The following is a 26,543-nucleotide window of genomic DNA, read 5'->3' as shown; positions in this document are numbered from 1 at the left end:
GCACGTCGGCTTCACAGTGCAGAGGTACCGGGTTCGATTCCAGCTCCGGCCTCCCGGTGTGGAGTTTGCATGTTCTCCCCGGGCCTGCGTGGGTTTTCTCCGGGTGCTCCGGTTTCCTCCCACATTCCAAAAACATGCGTGGCAGGCTGATTGAACACTCTAAATTGTCCCTAGGTGTGAGTGTGTGTGCGAATGGTTGTTCGTTTCTGTGTGCCCTGCGATTGGCTGGCAACCGATTCAGGGTGTCCCCCGCCTACTGCCCGAAGACAGCTGGGATAGGCTCCAGCACCCCCCGCGACCCTAGTGAGGATCAAGCGACTCGGAAGATGAATGAATGAATGAATGAAATAAACACAAACTAGAATGCAAATTCCGGCTCTCTTTCGAACCTCGCTTGGTGGGAAATCAAGTTGCAACTCTTGATTGTCTGTTCGTCTTCCCCCGCAGGTCAATCTCGAGCCAACATGATCCCACTGAAACAGCCGCGCAACATCAAGGCGTCCAACGATACCCTGGCCTCCATCGATCTCGAAGGACTCACCGAGCAACGGGCACCCAAGTCCTCTCCGCCGCCCTTGCCCAAAAAGGCGGTCCACCGCTCCATCACGGAGCCCAGCCTGGCCGCCAAGGAGCCCCTCCAGGGTGCCTTTCGACCGAGGGCGGAGGCCAAACCTGGCGGCACCAACCTGAGTGTCGCCAACCCCCTTTATGACCTGGACACCACCTGGGAGACGGCGAGTCAGAGCTCCTCCATCAGTGCCCACGATCAAGAAAGCGGCGACTCCCTGGAGCGCCCGTCGGCCGCCGTCGGCAAAGCCTGCCCGGCGAACAGCTTGTCCTCACTCATGTCACAAGCCAGCAGCGCAGCCGGCGGCTCCAGAGAGAGGAAAGTCTACCCGAGCACCGAATCGCTCACTGGCAAGAATCGCAAGACGGGACAAGGCCCCGCCGCCCCTTCCAAGCATGCGAGGCCCGCGCTTTACCGGGGCCTGGACAGCTGGGACGAGGTGGTGGGCAGGATCCGGGGCCTCCACACGGACACACTGCGGAAGCTGACGTCCAAGTGCGAGGACCGTTTCATGGCTGGCCAAAAAGATCACTTGAGATTCGAAACTGAGAGCTGGTCCGACTTCCGACTGACCACCGGGAAACCTTGCTGCGAGGCCGGAGATGCCGTCTACTACACCGCTTCTTATGCCAAGGACCCGCTGGTCAACTATGCCATTAAGGTCGGATATATTCTCAGCTCTATTCGGCTTCATCGGATCTTCAAAAGAACTCGAATATGTATCCCGAGCGAGTGAAGGGATGCCAGAGTAGGAGTGATGTGCTCCCTCTCACGAGTACCAGTCGAGGCGAGCAGCAGCAGGGAAAAAAATCACGGCAAAAAACCCTCCAACATGTTAACACATACAGAGAGAGGGAAAAAGAGGAAAAAATTGAATATGCGAATTCGCACGTGCCTGGTGACTGGAGAATGAAGTTGTAATATCACCATTCACCATTAGGTGGCAGACATGGCTTGTTTGCACCTACCCCGGCCGGGTCCAATATTGTCCCATACTACAACCTGAGGCTTCTAATTTACGGATTAGGAATGATAAGCGGGACAAACAGAATGTGAACTTGGAAGCTAAGCTAAAGCAAATGAATCCACTTAACCATCAGAATTGTCGTGACTCAAACTTGACTTTGTGCAGTTTTTGTGGCAGCATTTTTCGCCCTTAGTCAGCCAAGTCTCACTCGAGCTTCCACATGACCCAGAACCGTGTCATCGGTATGGAAAATATTAGGATGGATGGCTCCAGTTTGTACAAGAGAAGCAGTCGTGTCACCGTTTGCATTTATTTATTTTTTCACATTCAACATGAACAACGTAGCTGCATTCTCGTCGCTTTGTGGCATTTGCGACATACAAAAACAGATCGGGATGATTTCATTATTCACAGCGGATATGAAAGTCTCACTGCTCCACAGCCTTTCAAAGCTTTGCTTTTCTTATTAACAGCAGACTCGAGAGTCTCACATCGCCTCATTAGACTTTCCCCAACCGGCTCCTTCTATCCACCCTCTTTTGAGCTCACCGGCTCGGGGTAGTTTTGTATCCACAGCAAACGTGTGAGGCATTCGAGATAAACGTGAAAGTGTTTTTCAGGCGCTGCGCCCATGACATACTTGCTACACGGTAAAGCTGATTGACTTTGGAGCGAATGTGAACAATCGTGTTTGTTTCCGCAGATCTGCCGAAGCAAAGTGAAGGAGACCCAGCAGCAGTTCTTCCACAGCCTGGCGGTGAGGCAGAGCCTGGCCGTGCACTTCAACATCCAGCAGGACTGCGGCCACTTCCTGGCCGACGTCCCCAGCAGCATGCTCCCCTGGGAGGAGGAGCCAGAGGAAGAAGAGGAGGAGGAGCGAGAGGAAGGCGACAAGAAGGACGGCGGCGACGGGTTGAAAGAAAGCCAAGCGAAATCGGAGGCCAAGTCGACGGGGTCCAAACGTCCAAACGGGGAGTCGGACGATGCGTCGGCAGGCGCGGACGCGAGCACCGCCGGCCGCTTGAGGAGCCGAGTGGTGGTGATCACGCGGGAGGTTCCTTTCCAGACAGTGGCCGACTTCGTCCGCCAAGGCGTGTCTCGGCACGACCAAAACCCGGAGCTGTACGAGCGCCAGGTGTGCCTCCTGCTGCTCCAGCTGTGCTCGGGCCTGGAGCACATGAAACCTTACCACGTGACGCACTGCGACCTGCGTCTGGAGAACCTGCTGCTGGTTCACTGCCGGCCCAGCAACGCCAGAACCGCGGACCCCGTCGAGCCCAACGACAACAGCGCCGGCAAACCAGCCGCCGCCGCCAACTCCACCTGCCCCGCCCGCCTCATCATCAGCAACTTCTCCCAAGCCAAGCAGAAGAGCGCCCTCATGACCGCCGACCCCGGGGCGATGCGGGACCACTCGCGGCTGGCGCCGGAAATTATCACCGCCACGCAATTCCGCAAGTGCGACGAGTTCCAGACGGGGATTCTCATCTACGAGATGCTGCACCGGCCCAATCCCTTTGAGGAGACGCCGGACCTGAAGGAGCAAGAGTACACCTGGGCCGACCTGCCGCCCCTGCCCGTCCGATCGCTGTACTCGCACGGCCTGCAGCAGCTGGCCCGGTTGCTGCTCACCGTCAACCCGTCGGAAAGGATCCGCATGTCGGAGGCTCGGGCCTGCCTGCAGTGCCTGCTCTGGGGACCCCGCGAGGACTTGTTCCAGGCTCTGGGCTGCGGCAGCACCTCGGGCTCCATGTCGTCGGCCACCTCCGGCCAACGCCAGGCGACCCTTCAGAATTGGCTGGACCTGAAGCGCACGCTGATGATGATCAAGTTCGCCGAGCGCTCCATGGACTCGGCTTGCGGCGTGAGCTTGGAGGACTGGCTCTGCTGCCAGTATTTGGCCTTTGCGACCACGGAGAGCCTGAGCCGGGTGGTGCACATCCTGCGGCAGCCGCAGCCGCAGCCCCCGTCTCAGAACCAGAACCTGAACCAGTCTGTCCCCGCCGGGCACAACCATAGTCATTTAGCGCACACCTTCCACCGAACTCAGTCGCAGCTGCTCTGAGCTCCACTGCGGCGCGGTTGCCAAGGCAACTACTCGGCCCCCTCCTGTGGTCCCCGCGCTGATGCTAATGCTTGGTGTGTACCGTTAGCATCATTAGCACCTAACGTGTCGGTGGGTAAAAATTGGACGGATTGGACATCGGCAGCAGGACGCCGTGATTGGAAAACGAGCACACGAGCTTCCCTGACTTTGTCACGATGCGGGTCAAAGTCAGGGAAGAAGATTTTTGGACCATTGGCAACAAAAAGCGGCAGGGTTTAGATAGAGCTAGGTCTAAAAGGATTCAGAGAGTGGCAAGAGCCTTTCGGCGCCACCGCAGTGGAAGGGCCGATTTTGAGTTGGAATTTGAGAGGTATCACAAAAGTAGAACTTGACCCATTTGGGATCGATGAGTTCAATTTGGACTCAATATCTCGTTGAGTGGACGCATCTTGAATCGCAGCTTTCCCCGGCTGGACGTGGCATTGATTTCATGGTCAATCTTGCAACATGCAGTTCATTTGAATAAAACTTTTTTTTTTTAATTGTTCGGATTAGTTTAAAATATTGGACCATAGGATAATCCAATTGCAAGCCAAACAGTCTTTTGTGAAAAGAGACAACAAAGCCAATTTGACATGAAGGCAAAATTGAAGTTGAAAGATTTCAAATGGAAATAATCCAGCTTTTATTTTTGTGGACGCCAAAACCTGCCACAAATTGGCCATCAAAATGTACTGACAGGAGACATTACGAGACTTTAAGTTTACGATCTTGTCCAAAACGAGCCAGTGATTTATTTGTGACTTGTGAAGCTTTTTTTTTTGGTTGCTTTTTTTAAGTCAGTGCCAGACGCTGTAATATATATTTGACATATTTGTGCAAGTGATTTACGGGCTTCAAAGTTGTTGAAGTTATTTTTAAAAAAAAAGGGGGGGGGGATATAAGCCGGCCTAGTTTGTTTTGCCTCTTCGCCTCAAAACGTGCAATGTTTTCATTTTTCCTGAATTTTTACTGATTCTTGCGATAGTTTTGTGGCACATAATACGAGAATTCTCACTGTGGACGAACCAAAGGGAACTTTCCTGGACTGGACTGCAAACATTTTTTTTTTAAATTTTCACCAGGTTGTTTTGGGAGAGCTTTGGTGTCATTGGCGCCAGTTCGTTGCTCGGAGGTTCAAACGAATTGAGCTGCTTGATTATGGACGTCGAATGTAAAACTTTTCCCGAACTGACATTTGGATCTTTCGACCGATGAAACCACTTGGAGACACGCTCCCATTCCACAACCGCCTGCTCCGTTGTTGACGTTGGCATTTTTTTTGCGGGGCGGTGGGGACCTGCGGAACACATCACCTTAAATCTGGTCTGCCAGGCAATTCTAAAACCTACGAAGAACTGTTAAAAAAAAATATCTCCAAAACACCACTCAGAATGTGTCATCAATGTTCGGATTTTTCAGGACCCTCAGAGGAAATTCCCACCCGTGACTTGGTGTAATGTGGCCGTTGAATGCACACGGGTTAATTTCTGGTCCGCATGCCTTTTATTGAACCCTACTTAATTTTTATGTGTTTTTTTTTTTTTTTTGCACATTTAAAAAAAAGCTCACTTCACATCCTAACTGACATGGACAAAACACTTTGCATTGTCTATTATTTTTCTTTGTTTGGGGGAGGGGGTGGCAAGTTCCATGAGGAGAAATGTTACATTGGCTGAACAGAAGTTGGGGGTTCGGGGGGGGGGGGGGGGGGTGAGAGAAAGCAAGTGTGGATTTGTACACTAAAGAATGTCTGGAGAGCACTGGTGGCTGTCCTTGTTTGTAGAGATTTAAGCGTAAATATCTATTTTAACCCACAATCCGCTTTTTTTTTTTTTTTTTTTTTTTTTTTTTTTGAGCACCGCACCAAAATAACATTTTAACCTTTGGTGAAACTTGACTTTCCCCAGGCTGTGACTGGGGAAGGATGAGGCAAGGAGATCGCTGTTGAAGAGGAAAGCACATTAGGATACAGTCAATTTACAAAGTGAACACGCCTCTGTTAAATTTTTTTTTTTTTTTTTTAACAAATGTGACCTCTATCATGGTTGATTAGAAGGTGCGTCCATCCTTCATTCTCTGTTTGCTTGTCTTTTGTGAAAACAAATGTGCAATGAGATTTTCTTTTTTTTTAACCTCGATGGAGGGGGGGGGGGGGGTGAGCCCGCTGCACATGTGCCCGCGAGTGCACGGCAAATGATTACTTGTCTGTCTTGTGTTCCGAGTCCAATTGGTTGTTTTTCCTCAGACACTGCGTTTTCTTTCAAAACACGTTAGCTTTTTAAAATGGGGCCAGAGAGATGACTTTTTTTTCACAGATCATTTTATTCCCAGTTCAAACTGACAGTTGGAACACTTTTTTTAAGAGATTGTTTTATTTTATAATTTTTTTAATCGTTATTATTAACAAAACATTTCAGCCCGTTTATAAGGAATGAGGCGGCCCGGTAGTCCAGTGGTTAGCACGTGGGCTTCACAGTGCAGAGGTACCGGGTTCGATTCCAGCTCCGGCCTCCCTGTGTGGAGTTTGCATGTTCTCCCCGGGCCTGCGTGGGTTTTCTCCGGGTGCTCCGGTTTCCTCCCACATTCCAAAAACATGCGTGGCAGGCTGATTGAACACTCTAAATTGTCCCTAGGTGTGAGTGTGAGTGGTTGTTCGTTTCTGTGTGCCCTGCGATTGGCTGGCAACCGATTCAGGGTGTCCCCCGCCTACTGCCCGGAGACATCTGGGATAGGCTCCAGCGCCCCCCGCGACCCTAGTGAGGATCAAGCGGTTAGGAAGATGAATGAATGAATATAAGGAATGATGTGTGTGGCCAAGTTTCTGTGAGGGCCCGCTCTGCTCCTAGTTTTAAAAAAAAAAAAAAAAGAAAAGCTGGAGCCCTGCTCTCCTGCCAAGTGCTTCTGGTTCGTATCACCTTGAAAGGAAAGTTCCCTCCGTCCCTTGTCTACGCCAAACTGCAAAACTCTTTAACCGAGGTGTGTTCACTGCGCAGAGCTAGTCTGTTCACTGTCACGTAGTTGTCCCACTTCTCGGCGCCGACCCACTCGGACACACCAGGTGGGCGAGCGGCATGAAGCGCATGGGTTTAAACCACGGGTGGGGAACCTCGGCCCAGATGGCCCTAACCACGACCCGCCAGAGCATTTCCTAACGCTCTTCACACAAACTCCAAAATATTATCATCATAACCCGCAAAACTATTGCAATCAGTGCACGCTATTTTTGGCTCCCATTTAAAAAAAAAAAAAAAGTTCCCCACTCCTGATTTAAAACAAACACCCGTCATCCCTCATGTTTAGTTTTATATACTGTACTATTTATACAATACAGTACAATGAATGATCACCACTGGACAGCAACGCATCCGTTGTGCTATCTTTCTAACAACATGTACAGAATGCCTCCTGGACATTTATTGTTAACCAACAGTCACCGGAAAATCAATAAATGTTTGGAATTTTTAAAAATATACATATGTATGCTTTGTTGTTGCCTTTTTACTTGTGCTTGCTTATTAATGTTTTGACTTTGTGGACTTTCCAACGATTTTTTTTGTTCAATACCTGGATAAAAGCAAGGAAAGATTTTTTTTTTTTTTTTTTGCCCCATAAAATTTTTGATATTTCAATAATAAGTAGCCGGTAGAACAGCTATACCACCAGATGGTGCTGAAGGATATTAATAAATTGATATTATCTCAACATTACAGTTTGAGAAAGAAAGGGCCCAAAAACACTTGACGGTTTTTTTAACCATTTTTAATTTTCTGTGAAAAAATACTCAAACAGCAATATTTATATTTTGAATGTGGAAGTAATATCTGTAGTTTATCAAACCATCTGGGGACAAGAGCACCCAATCAACCTATCATGCATGTTTTTGGAATGTGAGAAGAAACCGGAGTACCCGGAGAAAACCCACACAGGCACGGGCAGAACATGCAAACTCCACACAGGAAGGCCACAGCCGGGATCGAACCCATGACCTCTGCACTGTGAGGTCAACGTGCTAACCACTCGACCACCGGGTTGTTTTTAATTTCATTAATTTGGAAAATAATACTCCAGAAGAATTTAAATAGTTGACTGTTTATTTTACTCCCCCAAAAAAATGTCCCTCCTTTTTCTGTCGGGAACATACCGAATGCTTATCTGTATTTTTTTCAGGTTTTTAAAAATAAATCAATGAAAATCCTAGATGGGAGGGGGGCAAATTCGTGAAAGGGCCACTCAAAAATGCGGCAGTTGCCCTTCCTTTGTCAATTTACTCCCACCGTGGGTCAGATTGCTACAAAGTTTGAAAATGAAATTAACGGCATTGGTATATTTTCCCCGAGAGTTTTTTTTTTAATGCTGAAAGTGAAGATTTTTAGAACACTGATTGGAAGTGATCCCAGTCTCCAATTAACGACAGACGACTGTTTTTCACAGTCGAAAAGTGCAGCCGGCAATTCATATGGTGTCTATTAGACGAGAGGCAGCGGTGTCATAATGCCTTAAACCAACCGTTCGATGATCAATACAGAAAAGTGGACTAAATATATACCGAGTACTGTACACACCGGTCACGCGAACATCCCTCAGGAATAAATAATAAAAACGGTTGCGGCACTGCTGTAATTATTCCTCATCGGCCAAATGTTCCTTGAATTCTTTGCGTGTGCATCTTCTTCCTCCCTGACTGGTGCTTACGATGAAGAGGCGGAGGTGAGAAGTTGTTCTGCAGGGACAGTGTGTGCGTGCGCGTGCGTGTGCGTGTGTGTGTGTGTGTGTGTGTGTGTGTGCAGTGCACAACGAAATGCCTCTAGCAGCATCTTTCTTTGCAGACTCCAGCGAGCTGCGGCACAAGCAGGCTACTCCCCTTCATCGCTCTTTGTCTTCCTCCGAGCAAGCTCCTCTGAAGTCGATCTCGTCTTCCTTCGCCGCTGCCGCCGCCTCTTCTTCTTCTTCTTCCTCCTCCGACAGCATCCGCCGGCACTGGATGGAGAGCGGCGCCTGAAGAGAAACGAGAGCGGTGGTGGAGTTGCTTCGTCCATCCTCCTCCTCCTGCTGCAGCAAACAAGAAAGTCCCGGTAAGAAAGCATCCTCGCATGATTTGCTTGGTGGGCTGGGGGGGGGGGGGTGTTGCTGCACACATGCTGGGCCCACATATTGGACTCCAGCAGGTTGGTTGCACATAGAATAATTGATGCCGCGAAATGCCCCAAAAATACATTGATAGCTCTGCATCTGCATGGCGTCGCAAAGTCTGGAAATTGATGAGAAAACCTCCGCGCTGACAAGTTTGGTGAATGTTTTGAAGATACGCAGTGAATCACTTCAGTCGTAGAACACAAAACATTCCAGGGAGACTTTTGTCAGGTTTTTCCTTTTTTTTTTTGCCAGAGGAAATGTCGCCAGCAGAAAACATTTCTTAACTCATTCTCTGCCATCCGCTTGAGAGCGTTGCGAAACCCACCGAATATTGTGTTCGTTGACTACGACGGGAAAAAAAGTTTCTTTCTGCTTTTTTTTCTTCTTCAGTAATCAGCAGCAGGACATTGATTGGTTTCACCCCCAAAAAGCAGAGAAAAAGTGTCAAGAAATGTCAAGCTCAACAGTGCTTTTGTGAAAATTACAACATTGTGTGTGTGTGTGTGTGTTCTTGTACTTACGACATTGTGAGGACCGGCATGAGTTTTTAACCAACAGAGTGAGGACATTTTGGCCGGTCCTCACTTTGACACCTCAAAATCAACTCCAAAGTGCTTATTTGTGTGCGTGTGCGTGTGCGTGTGTGTGCGTGTAGCAGAGACTGCCGCCTCTTCACTTAGCTGAAGCTCACATTCCTTCCACCCTCACCGACATTGGCCGACTCTGTCAAGGGATTCCCCGACAGACTCACACGCCGCCATGCATGCTAAACTGGCCGAAGGTTGTTTTTGTTTTGTTTTTTCTCCATTATTTGTGGCGTCTGATCTCAGGGTAGTCTTTGCCAGGGTTTTGTGTAATGTATTCCAGATAATAATCGCAGCACGGTGCGTCGGGGCCCGCAAAATGGATTGCCTCCCGTCACAATGGGAGCTTGTGGTCAGAAATTAACTGTGGGCGGCATGTGTCACGTTTTACAAGGTCATTGACTGAAGGTTATCTTCAATAGCGTCTATATGTTTAAAAAGTCTGTGTTTTTTTTTCTTTTGTGTGGGGTGCGTACCAATTATTTGTCTGTAATTAGCATCCCTATCACCTTGTGGGAGAGCTTTCTAGTGGATACTTTTGATGTCAGTACACTTGTACCCAATCTGTGATGCCTCAGGATCACAACCCAAAAATGACCTTGTGCAATGAGTCACATGCAAACGCATGTAACTACTGTACACGTAGCCAAGCTTGTTGTGGTGAATGTCCATCGAGCCCCCTAGCGCTATGATGGAAAAAAAAAATGCTACCCACAAAACTGTAATTTTTCAACATAGTTCCTCAGGGAAGTGTTTTAGGTACAGTCATTTTCTATAAAGTTTAACCCTCCTCGTCATGATAGTCAGTAAAATTACTCAAAGGGTCTCATAAAAGCTTCCCTCTTTCTCCGACGTGCTTCAAAAATCTTGTTGAAGGTTATCCACGGAAAGCCAAGAAGACATTTTCAACCGCGGCAGTGCACCAGCAGACATATGACTCCGTTTTATGGCTTTACCTGAGTGCTGTAGCAAGACTGTTAATTAGATTATGAATCGTCTAAGCCAAACTGGAGAAGGATTTGATTGATCAGCTGTTTGCAGCAGTACACACAAGCACCCCCCACCCACACACACACACAGTGTTTCATTTTTCACTCACAATCACATTGCTGCGCCGTGAAATTGAAATTTCGCAAATTCCCAGAGTGCTATTATGTCCACGCCATTTAAGCTGATAGTGGGAGAAGAGCCCCCCCACCCCCCAGCCCCCCCACACACACACATACACACAGGCCTTTGGCATCCATCCATCCATTTTCCGAACCGCTTGATCCTCACTAGGGTCGCGGGGGGTGCTGGAGCCTATCCCAGCCGTCTTCGGGCAGTAGGCGGGGGACACCCTGAATCAGTTGCCAGCCAATCGCAGGGCACACAGAGACGAACAACCATTCGCGCTCACACCCACACCTAGGGACAATTTAGAGCGTCCAATCAGCCTGCCGTGCATGTTTTTGGAATGTGGGAGGAAACCGGAGCACCCGGAGAAAACCCACGCAGGCCCGGGGAGAACATGCAAACTCCACACAGGGAGGCCGAAGCTGGAATCGAACCCGCTACCTCTGCACTGTGAAGCCGACGTGCTAACCACTGGACTACCGGGCCGCCTGCCTTTGGCAAGGCAACCAAAATATTAGGAACAGCTCTCAGCAAGATGCAGTGCTGTAAACTACAGCACGAGCACAATAACAAACATGTTTGGCAGATGAATTCATTCATGATCGTTACTCTCTGTTGGCTTTTTTCCTGCTTGACGGGTGGCGGAAGACAATTGTGTACAGTATCATCTTAGGAAGATCATAAAACTGTATTATTATTATTATCTTCCAAAAATAATAGCTTTTCAAATAAGGCTGCTAGTAAAAGCATTAGCGTGTGACGCTTTGTCAAAGCGGGTGCGCAATAGAACTTCCAGAAAGAGTAGACGTTTTTTATTTGAGGATTGTGGTCGGAAAGGGAATGCATCGACACTACTGTAAATGTACAACTGACTGACTTCCAGACTGCGCAATGCTCCGTGTACGCTCTGTGCGTTGTGGGCAGGCATCGCTAGTCGAACAAGCAAATACGATTTGCTCGTATCATTCATCCATCCATCATCTACCGCTTATCCGGGGCCGGGTCGCGGGGGCAACAGCTTTAGCAGGGAAGCCCAGACTTCCCTCTCCCTAGCCACTTCCTCCATCTCTCCCCGGGGGATCCCGAGTCGTTCCCAGGCAAGCTGGGTGACATAGTCTCTCCAGCGTGTCCTGGGTCTTCCTCGGGGTATCCTCCCGGTGGGACATGACCGGAACACCTCACCGGGGAGGCGCTCAGGAGGCATCCGAATCAGATGCCCAAGCCACCTCATCTGTCTCATTACAAAGCGTAATTCGAAACGGTCGCACATTTTCATTCCTCTGTTTCTTTAGCTTCTCGTGATGCAAATAATTCTCAAACCTGCTAGAAAAAGGGGCTTTAGAAGAAAAAAAAAAGAACTCTGCAATGTCTAGTTTGTGTGCGAACAAAATTCAAAGAGACGGCGAGCCGCACACACAACGGGCCTGTCTGCTTGTGTTCTATTTCAGCTCGACGGCGTCGCTGCCGGAGCGCCCACGCTGCCTCGTTTGTTTTCGCAAAATCTCCATGAATCATCCCTGCTTCCTCATCGCGCGCACTCGCACTGATCTATCACGACCACAGCCAGCCTAAGACATCGCAAAGCCCGGGTCCAAACGACACATCAGCAGCCGTCAGTGGACTCTGCATTGCGTCAACCAACCACTTTAATTTGGCTGCGTGGCTTCAGTTGACTCCCCGCATCCCCACCCGTGGTGTCATTAGTGTAATGTTCCGGTTTCCCCCGAGCAGCTGCCTGCTGGAAGGAGATCCCAGCAGCAATGAGTCTCTCTGCAATGGATGCGCGCTATTGACGCGGTGTTGGGTTGCGTTGCATTGGTCTTTTTTAAAACCAGCCCGAGAGTGGGCTCATCTCCTTCTGATCAATGCTGAAATTCGCCGGTGTTTTGTCGGACGGCTGTCTTTCGGGACGCCAAGTGCACACGGCGGCGGCGACGTCGCTTTCAGAAGCGAGCCGTGCGAATGCTGAGAGACGAGCGTTGACGCTAATGTGACGTGCTCGTCCAAAAACGCAAGCTCGTGTCCGAATGCTGAGTAACGAGCATTCGCATCAACGTCGCTATGTGTCCCAAATATTCTTACCGGCCTGCTGAGAGACAAGCATTTACCCTCATACTCATATGCATTGAAATGTTTTGCTAGCATTGTCTGAAATGCTGAAAAACAAGCATTCGCACTTTGCATGTCAAAAAAATAGTTGTGGTCTGAATGCTGAGAGACAAGCATTCACATGCTTGCTATGTGTATAAAAATTAGACACTGCTAATGCCTGACACGCCTTTCTCGTATTATTTGAATGCTGAGATGAGCATTCACACTGACGGGACTTTGTGTCAGAAGATATTATTGTCCGAATGCTGAGAGATAAGCTTTGCGATTAAAAATATTATACGGACACCCTCCCCTGACTGAATACTACGACACAAGCATTAACACTCTTTATTTTGTTGCCTAACAAAAACTGTCTGTTATCTGAATGCTGAGAGACAATCAATCTCACTAAAACTTTTTTGTTATTTAATTAAAACAATAGGGCGGCCCGGCAGTCCAGTGGTTAGCACGTCGGCTTCACAGTGCAGAGGTACCGGGTTCGATTCCAGCTCCGGCCTCCCTGTGTGGGGTTTGCATGTTCTCCCCGGGCCTGCTTGGGTTTTCTCCGGGTGCTCCGGTTTCCTCCCACATTCCAAAAACATGCGTGGCAGGCTGATTGAACACTCTAAAATTGTCCCTCGGTGTGAGTGTGAGTGCGAATGGTTGTTCGTTTCTGTGTGCCCTGCGATTGGCTGGCAACCGATTCAGGGTGTCCCCCGCCTACTGCCCGAAGACAGCTGGGATAGGCTCCAGCACCCCCGCGACCCTAGTGAGGATCAAGCGGCTCGGAAGATGAATGAATGAATGAATGAATTAAAACAATATATTTTCATCGGATATGGGAAAAACAAGCACTCGGGTAAATTCCATCATTTATTTAAAGATTTTTTTTTTTTGGAATGCTGAGACGTGAGCATGTTGATTTAATTGGAGCATTATCTGAATGCTGAGAGATGAATAATCTACCCGATGCATTCTTCTTGTCTGAAGGCTTTGAGACAAGTAGCCTACGCATGCAATTGCCGTTGTGTGTAAACGACGCTCTCCGCATTTTTATTCTGTGAATGCTGAGAGATGAGTGAAAGTGAAGATAATTATTTCTCGAAGACAAAAAAAAAAAAAAAATTCTAGATAACGACCTCATTTATTCGTTGGAATGACGTTAGCGGTCAGCAAGCGTCTCGCGTCTACTGCAGCTGGAGATATTTTCTCCATCATCCCTGCATTTTCTGGCGCGTTTCTTTCCCGTTGAGGGGTTGGCGGGGGCGCCGAAGCCTCTCGCAGCCGCCGAGACCGAGACGTTTCTTCTTTTGTACTTTCCAGGCCGGCTGCTGCGCCATGTCTGCTCCTCCGACTGGGGATGTCTCGGGCTACCATCTGAGTGGTCAGTGGGCAACGGCAACTCAAATATTGCAACTACAGTCAAAGTTAAAATTGCGCCTTGTCAATGGGCAAAATGGTTTCATTGCCCAGAACTGCATGGGTCCTTTTTTGGTTTGTTTGTTGTTTTAATGTGTTGCCCTTTTCTGTCTTGCCGTTTTGTTTATTTCTTCCCTTCTTTATGCCATTTTGTCGTTCTTTCATTTTCCCCTTTTTTCCTCTCATTTTTTCAATCTTTTTGTTGCAGTTTCCTTTTCTGTCATTGTTTCTTTCCGCTTCACTTTTTTTCTTGCGCTCCCCCCTCCGTCTCTTTTAAAATTTTCCTTGTTTCTCTTATTTTGTTCTTTGTTTCTTACTTTCTTTCTTTAGTTTAGTTGACTTACTTTCTTTCAGTTTCCTTCTCAGTTTTTTTTTCTTTTTTCTTGCTTGCTTTCCCCTTCTCTATTGATTTATGAGAGAAGTAAGGATAAATTATTCAAATCAATAATAATAATAATATCTAGGGGGGAAACGGTGCACACTTTGTAAAAATTGTTCAGTAAAACAAGCCACATTTCTACCCTTTATTCCTGTATCATAAATTTCAATGTTACACCATTTGTATACTATATACCAGAGGTGGGCAAACTACGGCCCGCGGGCCAAATCCGGCCTGTTGGTCTTTTTAATCCGGCCCGCCGAAGGTTGGTACACAATTAAGGTTCGATGTCAACGACTGCATTCATTTCATTTGGACTTGTAATGACAGGCATTTCAACGCCAGGTGGCACAGTTACTTGTAGTTGCAGAGCATACGGAGGAAGGTGGCGACGATACGGAAGCCCGCAGTAGCGCCAAGTCAAGCAAATCCTGTTCGATACGACGGAATAATGTACTCTTAAAGTCTGAAAAATGTGCCAAAAAATGCAAAATACTGCTTTTTAAATAAAGAAATCCAATTAATATGATGTCGAATTTAGTTCACCCTTTTGATTCGGCCCTCCATAATATTTTCTGGTTCTCATGTGGCCCTATGCAAAAAAGAATTGCCCACCCCTGCTATATACAATATTTCATATCTCAGGAAATGTAATAATTTGTCTTTCAAATGCTGATTGTTACAATTTGGAGATACCTGTTGCAACGCCACAACGCGGATGAAAAATGTAATATTGAAAACAATTTTTTTATTATTTTCCGTCTCCCGTTCGCTTGGCGCCGCCCTCGCAGTGGTGCGTAACCCGCCGGGCTGGGAGGTGGGCGTCTACCTGGTGGGCTTTGTGGTCCTGCTGGCCGCCGCGGGACTGAACATCTGGAAGCTGTGGAGGTCCGGCACCTTCCCTGCACCGTCACCCTTTCCCAACTTTGACTACAGATATCTGCAGGAAAAATATGGAACCTCCTTCTCTGAAGTACGACAAAAGGTAGGCCAACCGCTCACCTTGGAATATGATCATTTGGGTCCCAAACAACATATTTACACAACAAATTGCCACGTTCGTATTTGGCTAGACTTTGTATACAGGAGAAAGTCCTAAAAAAAAAAAAAAAAAATGCCGACTCATGTCGTGCTATCATAGCTTAATTGTTGTTCAAATGTAGTAAGATTTGACCAAGATAATTTTAGGCGGCATGGTGGTGTATCAATATTCTGGTTGTCAATCTTGGTTTCTTCCTTCCTTGTATTCTTAAACTACCAAAATTTTTTGGGGGACTATTAAGTCGCTCCAGACTAGGTGCGCCAGTCTGTTAGCATGTATAAGTCGCACTGTTAGCATGTATAAATCGCACTGGACTAAACGTCGCATTTTCGGAAGAAATTTAAATCTGCGACCAAGAACAGTAGAGCTCCGATTCTAATCTGCGTTTCCTAATCATGTTGACGACAGCGAATGAGTTCCGGGTGGAGCTGAAACTTCCATTTCAGAAAAGTTTTCCTTTTTAGCTTAAAATGCCTTACCTTAAGTAGAGTGCAACACCGCATTGTGGCCAAAGGAAGAATCCGAGTCAGTTCCTGTGCTCTTTGATACTGAAAATAGTCAATATTTGTGGCAAGATGCCGCACGGGAAAGGAGCGAACAAGCATGCGTCGCAGTTGCCATGACGACTTCTTCATTTTCTTTTTTTCATTGCTTCCTCGACTTTCTTTTGGCCGTTGACAAATAACTTTTGGTGCATTAGCACCGCCTTCACCTCAAGCAAAGCTACTTTAGACCTATAAGAAAAACTTATAGAAGCAGAAGATTCTAATCCAACCGGAACCCGTCAGCGGCTGTCTGATGTGGGAACAGGGATCTGGGGTGTGAATCTGAGCCCAAATTTGAATAAATCAAAGTTGCACCTGGATATAAGTCTAAGGAAAAAAAAGTGCGTTCGGAATGGGGCGGAAAGCAAGAAAGAAATTGCCTGGAAAGGGTACGTTAAGGATTGAGTCTGATTTCAAAGTGTGTTTCCCGTGAAGCGGGTGGCAGCCAATAACCACCGGCGGACGTCGACGGCGTCCAGCCGCAAGCCCAGCCTGGGCCTGGGCGACACCCCGGACGCCCTCAGGGAGCTGGGACAGCTGGAGCTGATGGGCCGGGACCTGGACCTGAGCGGCGCGGCCCAACTCAACCGCTCCGTCTCCACCGACTCGCTGAGCTCCATCTCGTCCGTGGCCAACAACTTTGGCCACGACTTCACGGTGGGCCAGCTGGAGGTGACGCTGGAGTTTGAGCCCGCCCGGCATGCCGGCCAGGGGACGCTGCACATTACCGCTCATCAGGGCAAGGACCTGCTGGAGAAAGAGGAAGGAGACTTTCCGGGATGCTTTATCAGGATCTCCTTGGGGCCGGAAGAGCTCAACGTGGGAGTCACCAGGGTAAGATGATGACGATCACTATCTCCACTGTCTCTTAAATCCAATCGCTCTCAAGTGTGGAATTATTTTAAAGAGTCGCTTGAGTGTAACATCTGCACTACCCTCAGGCGCCACCGGGTGCTAGTTTGGGATTATTTACGAAGGTAAAGGGACGAAAGATGTTTTGTTCGCCGCAGGCCGCCACGTCCTGCAAGAGCGTTTGCGTAAACAAAAAGCCCAATCAAGAACCCAAGCAGAGTTGAAATTGCATCAGCCCAAGCGTGATTCTGTGCAATTGCAATTCCGTTGCCAAAACATCCACTCATTTGCTGCTGCCTAAGCAAGAATCTCATTCATTTTAAAAAAAGGATCACAAGGCGCCGTGGTGGAAGTGGCAGGATGTCCCGACCCCGTTTCTTCTCAACGTCTTCTTTTAATCATCCGAGAGTCGAACGCTGTCCATTTTAAATGGCATCAACCCAAAAAGTAGCTCAGGTCGAGAGTTAAACTGATTTTCTGTCGAGCGCTCCAGCGGCCGCATCTCCGCAAAGACAGAAAATGCCGACATCGGCTAACGTCTCAGCTCCGCCCTCATTTGATTTTTGATTCGAATCATCATGCGTCTGCTGCGTCTCCTTTTTGGCGGCCACACTTGCGTGTCATTTTTGCCCCCCCTCCCCCTCCTCCACCCGGTGCACCGCCTCTTTTGTTTCTCATCCCCTACGCTCATTTTTACACTCATCTTCCTCACAGCTCATCAGTTATCTGTCACTTCCTTCCTGCGCGCTCATTTTGACTCGCAAACCTTCCTACGCACGCACATGGCTGCATTCTGCTTTGCACGTTGGATCAGCCTTTTGTGCACAGTTCGGGATAAATAAATAGGAGGCAAAGACCAAGGCCGAACCCCGTGCAGGCTCATTTGTCCAACGTTGTGTTCTGAATTCCCGGTGCCTCCATGCTCCCACTCATCCATAAAATCAATACGAGCCCTCAGGTGGTCTTGCATTCGATGAGCTCTTCTTTGTCCGTGTTTGGACGAAAACATTGGCTTTTTGCTCTGGGGTGAGATCGGATGCTAAAATTACATCCTCATACAACCCCCCCCCCCCCCCCCCCCACACACACACACAAGAGTATTACTTGTTGCCTGGTAACCTGCATTGCTGATTTTTATTTCTCATCACACGGTTGCATCCAAGGGCAGAAAATCAGTTGCAAGACAAATGACCACAGTCGTCATGTTCTGTTTATTGTTAAGATCAGATAAAATCTCAAGTACTGTCGTGATTTTGAGTAGTCCTGAACATAACACGGCCAGAGTGGCTGAGATCAAATCGTATTTCTTTCCACACATGGACAACTATTCAGTACATGTCGAATCAAGATACTGTACATGAGTTTTATTCAATTGAGGGAGTCAGGACCTCACCTGCCTCATGAAGGGTAAAAACATTAATATAATCATGGTTGAATAAAATTAGGTTCTATATCTTTTCTCTATTCTTTGCTTCGCAATACAATCATGCTTATATGCGTCAAAAATGATGAATTGGGTGTTTTTTCCCATTCAAATAACATCGGACCAGACACAAAACGCAGTAGCGATCAGCCTCACCTCAGATTGTGCAATCTCTCACTAAAATCCAAGATAGGAAAAGGGGGCTTTAGGCAAGTGCTCGTTCTGTCTCATTATATATCTTATAAAATAAAAAAGTGAAACATTTATACATTCAGATACAATGATTGTGATGGAAATCAATCAAAAAAAGTCCATCACCCGTTTTCCCATTTTCTTTTTCTTTGTTGAGATTGATGTCAATAACATATATTATTGTCCAAACAAACTGAAATAACCACTACTTTGTCTGTATCGTACAAAACTTGAATATCAAATCCTTGAAGTGAAAAAAGTAGTTTCAGAATAGAATGCTATATTACCGTTGACCTGTAGGGGGCAGTAGCACGCCCAGATGAGTCTACACTGGCGGAAAAGGATAAAAAGAAGAAGAAAGCAAGCTTCAGGCAGCATGGCTCCAAAGCTAAACATGGAAGAAGATGTTATATACACGCTTAAAAACTTCTGCAACCTGGACTACCAAACCCAACTGGATTTAATCGACCAAGGAAGGCCGATGCCGGAGATTCGAGACGTGCTTTCGAAATCGTCTCGCTCATTTCGAACAGAGTGGTACGCGCGGAAGGATTGGCTGTGCGGCTGCCCCGCGCGAAGTCGCCTCTTCTGCTTCCCTTGCTTGCTCTTCTCCACCCGTGACAGCGTGTGGACACAAAATGGATACGGTGACATGAAAAACCTACAGAGAAGCCTCGGCAAACACGAAAGATCCACTTCTCACATCCATAGCCAGATCGCCTTGAAAACATTCGGCTCATCGATGATCGATTCGGCTGCGGACGAGCAGCACAGACTTGCCGTGAGCATCCACAACGCCAAGGTAAAAGAAAACCGAGAGATTTTGAAGCACCTCATCGACGCGACCTGTTTCCTCGCCAAACAGGGGCTGCCATTCGGCGGAAACTTTGTGGAACTCGTACGCGCTTTCGCCGAGAACGATGACAATTTAGCGAGGCATTTGGAAACGCCGACCGCCTTCTCCGGCACGTCGGACGCGATCCAGAAGGATTTAATCGAAGCAGTCGCCGACGTCATTCGAAGCGACATTAAAAAGGAGATTGAAGCGGCTCCGTTTGTTGCCTTGGAAGTCGGCGAGACGACAGATGACACGGACGAGGCGCAAATATTTATGGTGTTGCGCTACGTGGCGACCAGTGAGATCGGATGTGAAGTCAAGAGGGCGTTTTTGGGCTTGAAAGACAGACGAGCTCCCGCTGTTGACGAGGACGTCTTGGGAGTGTTGGAGAAGTACGGCTGCGTTCAGAAGCTCGTCGCGCAGACCTGCGAAGGAACTGATGGGATGTCATCGGACTTGAAAAGGTTGCAGGACCAACTGAAAGACAAAGCACCCGAAGCCATGCAGTGTTACGCGCGCAAGCCCAATCTGGTCTTGTGGCATTCGGCAAAAGGCATGCCTGCCTGTAGGCGCTTCTTAAAAACCGCGGACGGACTGGGGAGATTTTTTACTAAATCCGCAAAGCGCAGCAGCTTGCTGGATGATGTGGTCCGGCGACGGTTACCCGGGGCAGCGCCCACGCGATGGAGCTCAAATGCCACACTCTTGAAGGCAATCGGCAAGTATCAAGTTGATCTGTGCGCCACATTGCGCATTATAAGTGAAAATCACCACAGCTGGGACTGTGACACTCTCTTGTTGGCCACCGGATACGATCGGTGGCTGTCCAAAGCCTCCACGTGTTTCTTGCTCCTGGTTTACGAGGACGTTGCCACTGAGACGGATGCGCTTTTTCAAGGGCTTCAAAACAAAACGATGGACGTTGAATATTGTCGCGAACGAATCCGCGACACACTGGGAAGCGTGGAACGCAGGAGACCGAAGTTTGACACTTTCTACGAGAGATTTGAGCAGAGATGCGCCACGCTTGGCCTGGGAGACCCCGAACCAAAAAACGGTCATCAATCTCTCAGAGATGAAAGGAAATTGATGTATGATCAGATTCTAGACAATGCCAGCGTCCAAATGAGAACTCTATTGGATCATTTTGGCGAGCTTGAATTCCTTGAATTGGTTGACTGCTCAAAATTTAGTGATGTGTCACAGATGTGTTTTTATGAAAGCAAAGTGCGGAGCCTGTCAAAATATGAGCGGTTCTTTGACTTTGTGAGACTCAAGGCCGATCTGGTCGGACTGTGTTCTTCACAAACGGTTAGGAATGAATGTCAAACTCCTGAGGAGCTTCTCAGCTTTTTGGCTAAACAGGATTTGATCCAGACTGTGCCGGAGGCGACAAAGCTACTCCAGCTTGTCCTCACTTTGCCAACTACAACAACGTCCGACGAACGGTCAGTCTCGAGGTCGAAACGACTCGAAACATTTACACGGAATCGCCCGGATCAAGGAAAACTTGGTTCACTGGCGACCATCGCTATGGAGACGGAGAGACTTACCGAGCTGAAACAATCGGAGGACTTTTACAACCGAGTTACAGAGATGTTTATTCAGAGAGGGAAGCGCCCGGACTTCATCTACAAGTGATGGTAAGACGATGAAATGTGTTTTAATGGATTGAACTCAAATTCCTGACTCAAGTTGGGATTTTTCTATTTTTATTTATTTTTGTCACATCACAAGCACAATAAAGACACAACGGTAGCAATGAGATTTTCGCCAGTCACGCTCCACTTATGCAAAGAAAAAAAAAAGACATTTTAAATACTGAAGAAATAAATGTGGAGTCGGCCATGATCATGCATACAATGACCATCGTTTGTTTTTGTCACGTCCTATCTTCCGACAGGTGCAGACGAACGCGTTCACCGTCATCTTCGACGAGAGGTTCTCGGTGGCGATTGACGTGTGCGCCCTGGAGGAGCGCAGCCTCCGTTTCGCCGCCTTCGGAATCGATAGCGAAGAAAGGAACATCAGCGCTGGCGTGGCTGAACTCAAGCTGTCGGACCTGGACCTCACCATCAGACCCTTCAATGCCTGGCTCTACCTCCAGGATGTCAACAAAGTCAGTCGAGACTGTCATATCATCTCTAGTTGATAGCAGTAGTACTGTTGTAGTTGCAGTACTCTTTTCCGCACTATAAGGCGCACCTAAAAGCATTCCATTTTCTCAAAAGTAGACGATGGCCCCGAACTGAGCTCCTGTATGGCGAGGAATGGTATGGATTAAAAAAAAAAAAAGAAACTTACAACCCCTCTGAAAAGCCTGCACAGCCATCTGGGTGACACCATGTCCCATTCTGCAGTTGCACCATAATAAAGGAAAGGAGGATGTTTGGGGCTTGGGGGCAAAATATTTATTTTTAAATGACTTTTAACATTATAAAATTCTACTAATTTTATACATTTCCATGCTCAACAGTCACTACAGTAAATAACCTGAAAATGTCAAATTTAGAAAATAGGCACAGACCGATGATCCTAGGAGCTAAGTTGTCTGGGGCTTTATGCCCCTGGCAGGGTCACCCATGGCAAACAGGTTCTAGGTGAGGGGCCAGACAAAGCATGGCTCATAGACCCTTATGATGACTACAATATATGGACCAAGGTTTCCCTTGCCCGGACGCGGGTCACCGGGGCCCCGCTCTGGAGCCAGGCCTGGAGGTGGGGCTCGTTGGCAAGCGCCTGGTGGCCGGGCCTACACCCATGGGGCCCGGCCGGGCACAGCCCGAAGAGGCAACGTGGGTCCCCCTTCCCATGGGCTCACCACCCATGAGAGGGGCCAAAGGGGTCGGGTGCTATGTGAGCTGGGCGGCAGCCAAAGACGGGGACCCTGGCGGTCCGATCCTCGGCTGCAGAAGCTAGCTCTTGGGACATGGAATGTCACCTCTCTGGCAAGGTGTCCGGGCTCTCCCTTAGAGATAAGGTGAGGAGCTCGGTCATCCGGGAGGGGCTCAGAGTCGAGCCGCTTCTCCTCCACATCGAGAGGAGCCAGATGAGGTGGCTTGGGCATCTGATTCGGATGCCTCCTGAGCGCCTCCCTGGTGAGGTGTTCCGGGCATGTCCCACCGGGAGGAGACCCCGAGGAAGACCCAGGACACGCTGGAGAGACTACGTCACCCAGCTGGCCTGGGAACGCCTCGGGATCCCCCGGGGAGAGCTGGAAGAAGTAGCTAGGGAGAGGGAAGTCTGGGCTTCCCTGCTAAAGCTGTTGCCCCCGCGACCCGGCCCCGGATAAGCGGTAGATGATGGATGGATGGATGGAGGCACAGGCCTCACCCTCCAAAAATAAAAACCTGGGCACTGGGCCGGAAACTAGCACAAGCGCAATGGAAAAGGGCCACGACGGGGTCAGTCACAGATTAGCAATACTATTTAAGTAAAGGCAGACTTTCTCTTTTTATATAGTAGAATGTTACGTTATTTTTTTTTTAAATCTTCGCTAGGACAAAAAAACCCCTTCATAATAAAAGACATTGACATAATTAAAGACATGCATTATGATTTCATTAAATATTGACCAAAACATTCAATTACGATTGGTGTGTCTTTGTTTGGGGCTTTGCAGGAAATGCCGTGAATAGTAACGCGTGACTGGACTTGTTTCAGGTTGTTGACGCTGTGGGGGAGATTCTGCTGTCGCTCAGCTACTTGCCCACGGCAGAGCGCCTCACTGTGGTGGTAGCCAAGTGCAAGAACCTGCTGTGGACTGACGGCAAGAACACTGCAGGTCATACGCACTTTGAATTTCGGGCGGGGGGAGTGTGTGGGGGGTGTTTCTATATAAACAAGTTGATGTCATTCAATCAATACATCACCGCAGGTACACGTGTGTCAGAGATTTGGTGCTTGTCTCGACATTCGCGCGTTTAATTGCCAGAGCATGAACGCGCATGTTTGTTTTTTTGTCTGCAGACCCGTTTGTCAAAGTCTACCTCCTGCAAGACGGACGAAAGATAAGCAAGAAGAAGACCTCCACCAAGCGGGATGACACCAACCCCATTTTTAACGAGGCCATGATCTTCTCCGTGCCGTCCCTCGTCTTGCAGGTCCGACGCTTTTGTTTACTGATATCAAGTGCCGAGTCATGCTTATGTAACGCTGATTTGTAAGCCTCTCTGCCAACCCCCCACCCCCTCCCTTCGCCTCCCTCCAGGAACTCTCTTTGCGAGTCACCGTGGCCGAGTCGTCCGACGACGGGCGGGGCGAGAACCTGGGCCACGTGATCATCGGCCCCGAGACGGGCGGCATGGGGATCACCCACTGGAACCAGATGCTGGCCACGCTGAGGAAGCCCGTGTCCATGTGGCACCCACTGCGCAGGATCTGACTTGAAGGGGAAACTCTGACTTCCCAATGCGAGAGCTAACTCAAGAATACCACATTTCGGAGACCGAAGTATGCCAGTGGCGGGCCATGCGATTGCCCTTCAGCATGGGGGCCTTGTCAGACTTCATCCACCTCTAAATACCACCACTATCATGTCAACCGCAAAAAAAAATCATACCTCACGACATTTCGCTTTTCTGCAAAAGTCTGCCTTGAAAACTGATTTTCACGTACGGCGAACACCCGCAAAAAATCTGCCATGCTTCTAGCATATACACAAGTGTTGAAACCTTGTCACTTAAAAGGCTTGCAGTCAGTCGTTCAATTATACGTACCGAACAGAATCAGAATCATCTTTATTGGCCAAGTATGTAGAAATTTGTCTCAGTATAACACGCTACATTAGTATCATCGTAAACAACAAAATCATTGAACCATTTTAGAGTGACCAGTAGCTGTATTTGTGGTACAGTGACTGTTTAGGGAGTTAATGGCTAGAGGGAAGAAGCTGTTTAAGTGTCTACTGGATTTGGTGCGCATGGATCTGTAGCGTCTGCCTGAGGGGAGTAGCTGGAAAAGGTGGTGGGCAGGGTGCGGGGGATCCAGGAGGATTTTCCGTGCCCTTGTCTGGATTCTTGCAGTGTGCAAGTCCTCAAGAGTGGGTAGGGTGGTGCCAATGATTTTTTTCCGCCGTCCTAACTGTCTGTTGAAGTCGGATTTTATTCTTTTTTTTTGTGGGGGCCCCAAACCAAACCGTGATGGAAGAACACCGGATTGATTCGATGACTGCCGTGTAGAACTGTCGTAGCACCTCCTGTGGCAGGCCATGCTTCCTCAGCAGCCTCAGGAAGTACATCCGCTGCCGGGCCCTTTTCAGGATGGAGATGGTGTTGACTTCCCACTTCATGTCCTGGGAGACTGTGATTCCCAGGAACTTGAAGGTCTCGACGGTTGACACAGGGCAGTTGGATAGTGTGAGGGGCAACTGTGGAGAAGAATGCTTCCTGAAGTCCATGATCATCTCTACAGTCTTGAGCGTGTCCAGCCCGAGGTTGTGTCGGCTGCACCAGAGCTCCAGTTGCTCCACTTGTTGGCGGTACGCAGACTCGTCGCCGTCTTCGATGAGACCGATGACCGTGGTGTCATCTGCGAACTTTATGAGTTCGACAGTTGGATCTGTTGAGGTGCAATCGTTTGTGTAGAGGGAGAAGAGCAGTGGAGAGAGGACACATCCCTGTGGGGCTCCAGTGCTTGGTGGTGCGTGTTGATGACGTTGTTGCTCCCAGTCTCACCTGTTGTGTCCGTCCCGTCGGGAAGCTGAGGATCCACTGGCAGATCGTAGGGGACACACCGAGGTGGAGAAGTTTGGGGGTGAGGAGTTCCGGGATGATGGTGTTGAACGCAGGGCTGAAATCCACAAACAGAATCCTTACGTAGGTCCCTGTGCTCGAGGATGTCGTGCAGACCTATGTTGACTGCGTCTTCCACAGACCTGTTTCCCCGGTCGGCAAACTGGAGAGGGTCCGATTAGCTCCGAAAAACCTTGTGCATTTTCTTGTGCTGGTGAAAAAAGACTGAGCGTAGACTCCCCAATGCGCAGCAACTTTTCCCTCGTGCAAGTAAGCCGCTCAGGTTCGCCAAAAACTAAAGAAAAACGGGTATCATACTAGGGAGTGTGTGACCTAGGCTGCCATACCTGTGGGTGCCTGATGACAATACAGATTACTGCTTCTCACCACCTATTTCATTTTTGGATGCTGACATGAGTGGTTTCATTTGTATAATACCTTGCCCCCACGCCACCCCAATAAGATTGTTCCTCCACTGGCTGTGGCTTCGGATTGCAAGGAAATGACTCTTGGAGTCTACCTGACTTGACGGCTTGGTGCAGTGTTTGGTATGCTTTTGAAGAAACACAATCCAGGTACTCTTTATCTCTCCAGGTCATCTACCGTAATTGTAATTTGTAGCAGATGTTGCAGGGTGGCAGAATCCGAATGAGCAGGACATTATAATCGGTGTAATAAAGTCATGTCGCAGTTTTGCTTATTTGTTTTTCTGAACCGTCATTCTTGCAATAGTAGTCGCGTTGACATTAGAGTGTAAATATTGTTTCTTGCAAATTTCAACTTGGTCCCCGTCAACTGTGGTTTCCACAATTTACACTTCAAGTCGAAATTTCTGGAAGAAAAATGCCTCAAAAGTTTAAATAAACGTGTGAGAGTCGGGGCCGGCGTGTGTTTTGTTTTTTGAAAATGTGTATAAATAAATACAATGATTAATGCATACCCAAAGGCTTCGCTGGTTCGCTGGATACTGTCGCGCAAGCTACTCTACTGTTTTGTTGTTTTTTTTAATTGCTTTAGTTTCATTTTTTCTGTCAATTTTAAATACTTATTATGAAAATATATCTTCTATATATATATTGCGCGTCGTCCCGCACGTGGTCTGTCCTTCCGTCTGTCCCTTTTCAAAACGTACCTACTTCACCACGCCGCCACTGCACCGCTCAGGCAGTGGCTCACTACGATCGCGCGGGCATCTTAATAAAAAATGTTGTCTACCCACAAGCACTGCAATGAAATTGTTAGTTATTTAGTAGAGCTAAACATCTCTTTATTTTCGCGATAAGCAATGAAGATGAACAAAAAGTTGAACCAAGCAACAACACTTTTGTGGGCCGAAGGCCCACCTTACCAGGCTTCCGCAGGAACTAGCTGATGAGCCGCCCGGAGGGCGGCGAACCAGCTAGTATATATATATATATATATATATATATATATATATATATATATATATATATATACACACACACATACAGTATACTGTATATAAAATTATAACATTAGTAATAAGATGGAATCAAAATATACCCTTGCATAACGGATAGGTTAAGTATTTAACTGGCTAAGTTTATTCATT

At 48.1% G+C, this 26,543-nt stretch overlaps 2 protein-coding genes across 8 annotated transcripts in view; both read left to right on the top strand.

Moving 5' to 3' along the window:
- The window catches only part of peak1 (pseudopodium-enriched atypical kinase 1), a 54,582-nt gene extending 48,939 nt beyond the window's left edge, over positions 1–5,643 (top strand). For all 3 annotated transcript variants that reach the window (XM_052061977.1, XM_052061976.1, XM_052061978.1), the window contains 2 exons: positions 448–1,229; positions 2,239–5,643. In XM_052061977.1, the coding sequence (XP_051917937.1) occupies positions 448–1,229; positions 2,239–3,600 (2,144 nt within the window). In that variant the 3' untranslated portion in view covers positions 3,601–5,643. The remainder of the gene's footprint in view (positions 1–447; positions 1,230–2,238) is intronic.
- A 1,531-nt stretch (positions 5,644–7,174) lies between these two features.
- On the top strand, positions 7,175–25,909 carry syt12 (synaptotagmin XII). Of its 5 annotated transcripts, none has more exons than XM_052062055.1 (9): positions 7,175–8,331; positions 8,451–8,696; positions 13,872–13,932; positions 15,138–15,331; positions 16,369–16,767; positions 21,142–21,357; positions 22,902–23,022; positions 23,208–23,341; positions 23,449–25,909. In XM_052062055.1, exons 3-9 carry the CDS (start codon positions 13,887–13,889, stop codon positions 23,620–23,622), a joined length of 1,284 nt encoding a protein of 427 aa, XP_051918015.1. In that variant the 5' UTR covers positions 7,175–8,331; positions 8,451–8,696; positions 13,872–13,886; the 3' UTR covers positions 23,623–25,909. The 5 variants fall into 5 exon arrangements, with proteins under 5 accessions (XP_051918015.1, XP_051918014.1, XP_051918013.1 ...); XM_052062054.1 differs by having other exon boundaries at positions 7,175–8,357; XM_052062053.1 differs by having other exon boundaries at positions 7,175–8,696.
- Positions 25,910–26,543: the final 634 nt, after the last annotated feature.

Source organism: Hippocampus zosterae, chromosome 3 (assembly GCF_025434085.1).
Source record: "Hippocampus zosterae strain Florida chromosome 3, ASM2543408v3, whole genome shotgun sequence".
Classification (NCBI taxonomy): Eukaryota; Metazoa; Chordata; class Actinopteri; order Syngnathiformes; family Syngnathidae; genus Hippocampus; species Hippocampus zosterae.
Note: the sequence above shows the minus strand (reverse complement) of the source record. Positions and strands in the feature narration are given on the sequence as shown.

Excerpts from the sequence above, each read along its gene's own strand:
- syt12 (XM_052062052.1), top strand. The coding sequence starts at position 18,720 with ATGAGTCTACACTGGCGGAAAAGGATAAAAAGAAGAAGAAAGCAAGCT.